Below are 10,218 nucleotides of genomic sequence, written 5' to 3'. Positions count from 1 at the left end.
TGCAGTCCCTTCCTCCTCTCCTGTCCCTGCAGGGTTCCCTTGCACCTGGCCAGAAGCAAGTGTTGAAGGTCTATTATCTGCCAGGAAAGCTGGGAGCCTTCCACAAGACTTTCCAGGTCAAAGTGGCTCATCTGGAACCGGCAGAAATCACCCTGAGGGGAAAGGGGACCTTCCCTGGGGTTACCAAGTACCGGCCCAGGAAGCTGAAAGGTGAGCACTGTGTTGGCTCCCAGGAAGATCCCCTGGTTTCCCCTGCCATCACACATCAGGCAGCTCACACCCATCTCCACAAGCCTGGAAGCTGCAGGGCTGCCAGAACAACACTTTGGCCTCTCTGGCTGCTTCCTGAGTTTTGAGCAGTTGAGTCCAGTTAGGCTTTTTCCCAGGATCCTTTTCCCAGGATCTTGCCAGCACATTGTTGTAGTCCTGGAAAGATGATGGCCAGGCAGAAAAGCTTGGGAAAGCTGTGAGAGAGGCTGGCAGGGCTTTTGGCAGGGTTGGATGTGCGTGGCATTGCAGGGGATGAGATGATCCCCTGTGAGTGAGAATGAACATGAGGATTCAGAGAGGAGCAGCAGCATCCATTGTTTCTGGGACAGGCCACTGTTGGGGAAGTGGGACTTCTCAGCCTCAATGGGATTGGCAAAGTGCCTTGTCTTCTATTTATGGATAATTCTTTCCTTCAGAAGAGGAGATACTGCAAGAAGAAGGAAAAAACCCAGAGGAAGAAGAAAAGGAAAAGGATGAATCATCTGTGACCATCTGTGATGATGGAGTCACTGATGGAGTCACTGATGGGTCACTGATTGTCACACCTGAACAACAGGCTAGTGTCCAACATCTCCCCAGGCCCCTTCAGCTGAGGGGCTCCCCCAGCAGCACACTGGGTCTGGTGGAACAGGTGGGAGGGTTATTCCCACTTGGGAAATTGGAGGAGTGGCAGCTGTGCTCCCTCCCAAAGCTGCCTTTGCTTGTGGCCAGCCCATCCTCCATACTTGGAGCTCTCAGATAGGTACTGCCACAATCAGATTGCCAGATTTCTGGGCCACTTGCTGCATTTGGAGAGCTTGTGCTGTGTTCTCTTTTGTGACTGAGAGAAATATTTGTATTCAAGTGTTTATACCTAGAAAGTGAGCAGAATATTCAGAGTCAGTGAAGGGCCAAGCACCAGCAAAGTCTTCTTCATTTGCTGTGTAAATGGCAAGAAGGGCAACTGAACTGGTGAACTTTGTGATCTCCAAATGGCCTTATTCATGATAGCCCTCATTTTTTATTGGTGTATGATTCCATAAAGTATTTCTCGCCTGTTCTGGAATACAGAGGTTAAGCAGAAAAAAATACTATTTAAAAAAAAGGCAATTTCTGTACCTGTATGATGGGAATGATGTGGTTTCTTCTCCAGTGATACTGCCAACCTTGAGATTTCAGCTGAGGATAAAGAAACTGAATCATCCAAATATTCTTCAGAAGACAAACCTTGAGAAGACCAAGGGAAACTAGGAAGCTCTTTGAAGAACCTACAGAGCCATAAGAACCTCGAGGATTGGCATTGGCACATCTTGTTTACCAATAAAGCATAGAAAGGAATCTCTTATGGGAAGAAATCTGTGAAGGCTGAGCCCTGCCCAGGCATGGTGCAAACTCCATGAGATCCTGCATAGTCTTCCTCTTCTCCCAGTGAAGCTTTTCGGGACAGAGAACTGGATCCTTTCCACCTCTGGGAAGCACCTGGAGCTTTTATAGCCACCCTTAACCACTACTTGAAGTCCCACCTGTCCCTTGCCCCTGGAATTGGAGAGCTAATGCTCTAAACCCCTGTCATGAAGGCAGTGACACCCTTAGGATGGTCATGGATGACAGTCTGAGAGCAGCCACGTTACCTTGGGGTACTTTGGCCCAGATAACCCTGGGGATTGTGGCAGGCTCAGAGAGAACACTCTTGGTCAGGTGTTGTGGTGTGCTGTAATGTCCCATTTTAGACTTCCAGGTCACCTCCCAGGTGTGCCTATACCTCTTCCCCCTTGCCCCCTTGCTGAGTGAGTCCTGTCAATCAGGCTTAACATTCCAGCAAGGCGTCGTGTGGTTGGTCAAGTTCAAAGGATGCTCCTCAGGCCTGGGGGTCATTGGCCTGTCTGGGTGTCCCTCGTCCCTTGAGACCCTGCCCCTTCCACCTGGTTGGTGCTCACCTGTCCCTCCCCTTCCCCTGTCCCTGAGCTTAAAAGGTGAATCGAGCCATGCGGTCGGTATTCTGTTGGAGCTGTTCCCAAGATTCAGACCTCTGTAACCATGGAATAAACCTCTGGATATAAACCCTCCAGCAGAATCCATCTCCTTTGTCTCTTCACCATCGCCTGAAGCCTTTCTCCGGAGGTAAACGGGGTTCCTAACAAGCCTGGACTTGTTCAGTGCCCAGCTGCAACCACCAGCAAGCCAAGGTATCTCTGGGGTGATACACCGCAGTTGCTGCCTTTGGCCCAGCAGCGAGGCTCAGACTGGCCCAGGCACAATCTAACTGGGAATATTGGGATTCTTATTCCAATAGGTGTGAGATGTATGGCACTGATCATGTGGGTCATTATGACTGAACTTATTGCCAATACAGTATCTACATATTGTCAGTGCAGTATAAAATATAAGCAGGTCTAATATGACATGAGCAGCTTTGGCTAGAAACCTGCAGGTTTACAGACTGGAACTGCAGAACTCACAGGGACAAAGCAACACAGCACCTGTGGAGCTGCTTCAGGATTTTATCTCTGGACATGGCTGGGTCTTAGCTGGATCTGCAGCCAGAGGCACCAGGAAGCTGCTGGGGCATGCAAGGAGCTCAGGTGGCACAGGGGAGGGTGGCAGGAGCCTTTCAGCCCTTGCTCCTTGCCACATGCAAGGGAACCCTGCAGGGCTCTGCCTGATGCTCTTCCTCTGCCTTCTGGATGCTTTCCCATCCATCATGGCATTTCACACTCCAGAAGAGCAGCCTCTGTGAGGTGCACTCCCAAAGGCAAAGGTATTCTAAAGTGAAAATCACTGCTCTAACTTGTGCCACTTTGCTGCTGAGTTGAACAAGAGGAGCATCCCCAGCAGCACCCCTCTTTGCAGCTCTCTGGCTCCCAACTAACTGCACACGTGCCAGCTGTGCCAAGCAATGGGGATTCTAGCTGTGATCACACACTGGGCAGATTGTGCTATCATGGTAACTGATTTTGAGAGGAATGGCAGATTTGTCTTTACAAACTACCTGTGGGTCTGCTGGTAGATAAAACCAGCACTGGGAGATAAAAGAAACAAAGGGAAGGATTCCACTGATGGATGAATGGAAAAAGGTATTTGCTTTTACAAATAAACTTTAGGTTTGCTGCTAAATTAAATTGGACATTGAAAGATGAAAGAAACAATGGGGAAGAAACCCCTCCCTAAATTCCATAAGAATTAAAAATGAAAAGGGAGGGTTATACCTTAGAGGGAAATCTTTGGTATCAGGCATACCAGGAAGTCTGAACCTCTCAAGTACCTCAGCCAAGGGGAAAGAGAGAAGGGAAATGTGGCTGGAAATTGGGATAAAAAGGGAGGCTGTGTCCTCCAGAAATTGGAGAGACCCCAGGGGAATGCCCCATGGCCTTTCCCTTTATTCAAATAAAGAAAAATGACTCCTCTGTCTCCTTTTTGGACAGACACCTCTGATGTTTGTGGATTAATTTTCCTAACAACTTCTTTACTCAAATTTATACTGCTTTATCTTGTCTTCAGGTTTCAGTGTGTTTGGCATGGAGCATTCAGTCCTTAACTGTTCAGAGGCTCTTGCTGTGCAGTGTTGGTCTCTGACGATTCTTCAGGGGCTGTTTTGTAGGTTCTGAACCCCTCTCTGTTGTTGTTTATTTGGTGGGTTGTCCTCATGAATCCTCACCTCCACTTTTCTGTCCTGGAGAAGGCTCCTGCCAGCAGTTGAGTGAGATTTGATAACAAGATGGTGAGGGACAAACTTCAGTCCTGTTGCCGGTATCCTGAGTTTCCCATAGCCTATGGAATTGCCTCGTGAGAAATGTTAAATTAACCAAAATTCACTGCACATATTGACCTGCCCTCTTCCCTCCACAAACCCAAACAAAACAAGATTGTGAAAGCACCTGAAACCTTTTGTATTTTTATTGTGCATTCTGTAAGTGCTCAAAGACACCACACAAGACTGTATGGATCATATTGTCCATGCATGGCACATGTAAGAGGCAGACAGAAAGTTTTCCGAGGCTAACTCAGACACAAATTCCATCAAACAGTATTATCTCATTATAGACAAAGCAGTGCACAGAAAGTATCTCTGATCACACAGAACAAAGGCACTGAAATTGAGAAAGAAGTGAAACAGACCTTTTCAAAGTCTGTTTCATAAAAAATATTGTGCGCTTCTCACAGCTCTTAGATTAAAAATTGTATTAATCTAGTTAGAGATCGTCATCTTAAAGTTCCCAATTCTGATGAAATTCAAGTGTAGCTTTCAAAAAGTAGGTACAAAGGAAATGAACCAACCTCCTTTTTCCTCTTTCAAAATAAATTCATGGCCAGACCAAGTTGTCACAGATTACTCTTCTTTCTTTCATGTATAGATGCATACAAATTAGTGAAGTAATTCTCAGAAGATGAAAATAAGTTGTCAAGATCATAATCCACTTCAAAGGTAGGTCTCTCTCCAAAAATTACAAGAGCAAGAAATACAGCGAAGTGTGCAGTCAGTCCCCATATCTTGAATGACTTTCTGTGTTCCTGGTCATGGTATGTAAAGCAGTGTACTCGAGTTGAGTACCCTGAGGAGGTTTTATAAGAGAAGGTCTTGTAATCTAAGGGCTTGACAAAGTACTCCAAAGGCACAACAAAAACCTCGCTCACTTCATCTGGGTTAGGAGTGACCTGGAATGTTTCCTCTATAAATCCTACAACGGGTGTCACCAAGTTATTCATCTAAAAAGAGAGAGAAAAAAACAAACAATAAATAAGTAAATTTTAAAAAATCAACAAAACCCTCATGCACTTATGTTTGAACCAAGTAAAAATGTTCATTACTTAAAAAATCACTTCATTGTTACAAAATGAGTACAAGAAGCCTATGAATGTTTTCAACTGCAATGCAATTTAGTCCCCCTAATGGCAATCTATGTGATTTGACTTGAAGAATTTGAAGTCATATTTTTGTATTGTCAAAAATGACTTTACAAATACTCTGTTCATCCTGTATAATCACAGAGCAGTTTAAAAGGCTTGCCAGTTTGCTACAGAAGTAGAAAAGCATGCATGCTTTCCCATGGCTCTTCCTTACTGACGTTTTCAATTCTGATTTTAATCTAGATTTTCCCTATCATGGATCATATTTCTGTATTGTTTTCCCAGGATATAGGAATTTTCCAGAATATGGAAATATTTTTCTATAGGTACAGAAATATTATTGCAATGTGTTTAGCCATAAAATGTAACACTTTTTGAAACACATTATTTATGGACATTTTAATTCTAAATGTAATCCCTGCTTCCATGGGAAGACAAAATCACTGAAATCATAGTTTGCATCAACAGAACACCAAAATTCTTCAGGATGCATTGCTAGTTCTGTTTGTTCACACTAACAAAGACCACTGTCCTGTAGAAAGGAGGAAGAGCAAAACAGTGATTGTGGTATTTGATTCAAGTCTGGAAGGATTCTGTCCGGGTCAGAAGCACCTGGAATGTACACACTGAGCAGACAGAGTGTCATCTGACATGTACAATGCTCATGGTCCAAAACCCTCACCATCTCTCCTACTGACTGAAGTAATTGGCTGGAAAACAGGGAAAATTTGATCCTTTATACACACTGCCTCTGAGCTATGTGGCTTTAAGGTTATCTGTACAAAAATGTACAATAATTTAAGAAGTTAAACAAAGCTTAAATAAAGCTTTTTGCAATAAAATTTCAAAAGTAGCTCTTTCCATTTTTAATGGGGAGAGGATATTGCTATCAGATAGAAGAACAGGAGGCATAGTGATAAAGTGCTACCTGCTAAACAAAAATAATCTTCAGAAACAGCAATTCCTCTGTTCTATGGGAAAACTGACCCTATGTAATACTGAACACTGCTATTGAAATTGAGAACCTGTTAATTTACAAATGGTGACCTACACTCCAAAGACACCTCTGGGAATCTCCCTGCTAGAGGAAGATGATGCACACAGTCCTGGGGCACATCCCCTCTCTGTCTGCACAGCCCTGGAGTCAGCAGACACCAAACGAGTCAGCCACCCTGCCCGGGAGAGTGAGCCCCGCACAGCTCCGGGGATGGGGATTGTACAGCCTGTCAGCAACATCTGCTCTGCTTCTGGGCTGACCTCATGGTGCAGCGTGTTCGTTAAGTTCATTTAATTCCTCCCCCATTTTATGTATCTGCTCCCCCCATTTTGTGTACAATGGTTCTTCCCTCCCCGGTTTTCCCACCACAGCTCTCCGGACAGTTCTGTTACTGTGGTTACCCCTGCCCCCTTCAGTTGGCAATTGCTCAAGTTATGTAACTTCCCCTCCCTTATTTTACCATATAAGTAAGCTTTTCCTCCTCCCTGGGCTCAGTCAATCACCCCCTACTCCTCCCAGCTTTCGAGAACCTTCTTCTCTTTGGGGGATGTAATTGGCTGGGGTCCTGGGGCTCCTCTCTAACCTTGTGTTTATTGGATATGTTTGCATGTCAGTTATGTTGTGCATCTCCCTATATGTTTTCCTATTTGCTAGTGGGGTTTCCCTCCTTTCTCCGCCCCTTGCCTTTAAAACCTCGCCTCTCCCCTTGCTCGAGGCCATTTTGCTGGTCGGTGCCCTCCCTCCGTTGGTACCTGCCATCCTTCAATAAACCGACGTTAACCCCCAGCAAGTGCTCACTCCCTTTCCTCGTCTCATCCAGTGCATCTAATCCAGTCCGTGATTCGGCCCCACGACGCCAAGGGGGGTTGATCTCAGGTGCAGCGGGGGCGTCGGCCGTTTCCCCTCTAGCTAGCCGGACTTTGAGCCGCATACGCGTTCGCGCAACCTCATGGTGAAGAGGATTTCTTTCTTGCATCTCATCACAATGTCCGTGCCGCTGCTGTGTCCACTGCCTCAAGAAGAGTTCTGGTATTGTCCCCTCTCTGACAGCCCAGGAGAAGAAAGCAGCCAAATGCCCTGGCAGCCTTCACGCTGAGCAAGCCCCCCTCTCTCAGCCTGGCTGCTCATCCATCACCCACTCGTTGTGACTGCTCTCATGGCTCTGCTGAACTCTCACAGGGCAGCGCTGGCTGTGTGGTGCCCCGGAGCTGCTCTCACAAACACCAAACCCTGGGCAGGAGCCCTTTCCCTGGCCTCTGCTGGGCACATGGGCTGGGCACACGGGGAAACGGCGCCTCTTGGCAGTTCCACGCTTGAAAAGGTCACTGCCAACCACACAAGTGAAAACCACCCAAACTTATTCTGTAATGATAGGCTGACTTACTTTATCAATTCCAGGCATCAGCCTACAGATGACTTCCACCTTCTCTGGCTGAAGACCCACTTCTTCTTTAGCTTCTCGGAGAGCAGTGTCAATGTCATCTCTATCAGTGTCTTCCCTTTTACCTCCTGGAAAACACACTTCCCCTGGTGATCTTCTCAGCTAGAATGTAAAGGAGTAAAGTACTGTTAAATAGAACAAGCTTTATGTTTCCTAATGGATCCACACTGATACATGCTGGTATTGCAGCATCCCTTTGTGTTTATCTTTCCAGTGAAAGAAGCTGGAAATGGTGGTTAAGGATTCCGCAGACCAGAAGAAACATACCTTAGCAAGAGTAGCCAGCTAAGAAAATGCTGAGATAGCTATCCCCTGGTAATCCATAAATCCTCACTATCAAAAAATACCCTGTACCTGTACACCATTGTGTAATTCATACCGGAACTTCTGCTTTAGTATGCCAAAGTTCACATTTTGCATCATCTTGTTTATGTAAATGACTGACAGAATAATCCAGACAGACTTGTAGAGCAAGATCAAAATACTCCAAGAGCAAAAACCTTTGAAAGACATAATTAAATAACATCCCCATGAGAGAGGAAATAACACTTTGCTTCAGCCCAAAAAGATTACAGACCAAAAGAATGGAAATGGTTGGTTCTGTTTCCTGTCTGTTGTTATCTATGGTTAAAATGTGTTTTGTTTAATCTGTTGGGTGTTGTTGAGAACTGGGAGAGGGGCAGGGTTGAAGACATGACCAGAACAGGAAGAAGGGTGAGAAGGTAAATGAAAGAAGAATTGGCAGTCGGCAGAGCCTGAGTTCCTGAGCAGGCACTCAATGGGAAAGGGGACAGGGAGCAGCCCCAGCTGCAAAAGAGGATAAAAGATTGCCATTTTGTCAGTGTGTGTGTGTGTTTCTGCCTTTGGGGAGGGAGACACACACCCGACTCAGCTAACTCATTACAAATTAAATTATTTAGTTATTGCTTCAAAGACTGTGTCCCCTCCTGACTGTATCAAAAAGTGAGTAATTTCTAAGATAGGTTTAAATACATTCCAGTAGTAGGCTTGTGCATCAAGGATCAGTAACAAACACATTTACAATCAATTTAACAGCTATGTAACTGTGATTATTTGTTTTTTAAGTAAGACCCAGCAACAGAAAGAAGTAATTCCTGAGTACAGGCAGTTGATGTGACACAAGGATGGAAAACAAGAGTTGTAGAAAAAAACAAAATGCTGGAGAAAGAGTTCTGGCAGCCTTGGGTTGTTGTCTTTTGTATAGTAAAGGAAGAGAAGAGTAATATTAACGGCAGACTGAAAAACCTCATTTAACAAAGCTGCGTTCCACGGTCAGTTTCCTTATTTAAGTAAGCAACCATTGCCGGCGGTGCAAATGTCAATTTCCCGTCACGGGTTTCCGGGATCCTGGCATGTTCCTGGCACGCAAACACCAGAATCCCGTCAGTGTAAAAACACCCGGCCGTGCCCTTGGGCACAAGGGCGGGAGCAGGGGGGCCCGGGATCGCGCCCCGGTGGTTCCCGGAGCCCCCGGTACCTGCAGCGAGCGGACGGTGAGCAGCAGGTGCAGCCGCCCCGCTCGCACCATCAGCGGCAGCAGCACGGCGGCTCTGGGCAGCGGCAGGCCGGAGAACCTGTCCCCGATATCGAACTGCCTCAGGCGGCGCCGGGCGCTCTCCATGGCGCCGTGCCCAGGAGCGGGCAGAGCGGAGCTCGGGCACCCTCGGGCCGTGCCCCGCTCATGCCCCGGGCCGGGACAGGGACAGGGACCGGGACAGGGCCCGGGACAGGCACGGGGAGCGCGGCCCGGCTCCTCCCGCTCCGCCGCCATCTCCGGCACCGCCCCCGGCACGGCCCGGCCCGGCTCCGCCGCTCGGCGCTCGATCGCTCCTGTGACAAATGCACGCTTTTTATGATTGGCCGTTCGCAAACGTTAAAATGGATATTACATGTGTTGTGTTAGAAAGTAATGCTGTGTTACTTCTCTTAAATATAGTTTTAGGTTCTGAAAAATGTTAGAATAGAAACTATGCTATGGAGGATACTTTTTTTAAAGAAAGGACTTGCAGCGATACAGCAGCCACAGGACACCTGAATCTTAAAGAGAAAAAGAAGTTATTGCCCCATTATCAGAGAAAACAAACTTCTTCCTACCTCAAAGGTGCTGTTAGGATTCAGAGGAAGAAGGTGGCACTGACCAGATAGAATTCTGTGTTTGAATGGAATTTATGCATCATGTATGAAATATGTGAATATGCAACAGGTTGTTGCTTTTAAGGGGTAATCCTTTGTTAACGGGTGTCCTTTTTCGAGCTTGTGCTGCCCAGAAAAAGGTACCCGGACGTCCATAACTCTTGGTCTCTATTGTCTCATATTGTCCTAATTCAAATTGTCCAAATTATTATTACTCTAATTGTATTACTGTTTTTATAGCCATTTTATTACTATTAAACTTTTAAAATTTTAAAAACAAGTGACTGGCGTTTTTCACAGTTGCCTTTTTCCCTTTCCCCCTCCGGGCTGTCCCTGCGCCGGGAGCTGCAGGGCCGCGCTGCCCCAGGCGTGCGGAGGCTCCGCGGATTCCATCCAGTCCCGCCTGAACTCCGGCACTGGAGCAGCTCCCAGTGGGAGAAGGACCGTGAAAGGGCTGCATTTGTGACCCGTCACAGAACCATAGGTGGGAGAGGAGGAACCAGAGGAGGTTCCTTCCACAGAACGTGGACGG

At 46.6% G+C, this 10,218-nt stretch overlaps 1 protein-coding gene across 1 annotated transcript; it reads right to left on the bottom strand.

Moving 5' to 3' along the window:
- Positions 1-4,112: 4,112 nt before the first annotated feature.
- Positions 4,113-9,339, bottom strand: NUDT7 (nudix hydrolase 7). The gene is made up of 3 exons (XM_063167666.1): positions 9,031-9,339; positions 7,476-7,634; positions 4,113-4,953 (listed from the first exon to the last, which is right to left on the bottom strand). The coding sequence occupies exons 1-3, from the start codon at positions 9,322-9,324 to the stop codon at positions 4,570-4,572; spliced, it is 837 nt and encodes a 278-aa protein (XP_063023736.1). The 5' UTR covers positions 9,325-9,339; the 3' UTR covers positions 4,113-4,569.
- Positions 9,340-10,218: the final 879 nt, after the last annotated feature.

Source organism: Melospiza melodia, chromosome 13, assembly GCF_035770615.1.
Source record: "Melospiza melodia melodia isolate bMelMel2 chromosome 13, bMelMel2.pri, whole genome shotgun sequence".
Taxonomy (NCBI): Eukaryota; Metazoa; Chordata; class Aves; order Passeriformes; family Passerellidae; genus Melospiza; species Melospiza melodia.
Note: the sequence above shows the minus strand (reverse complement) of the source record. Positions and strands in the feature narration are given on the sequence as shown.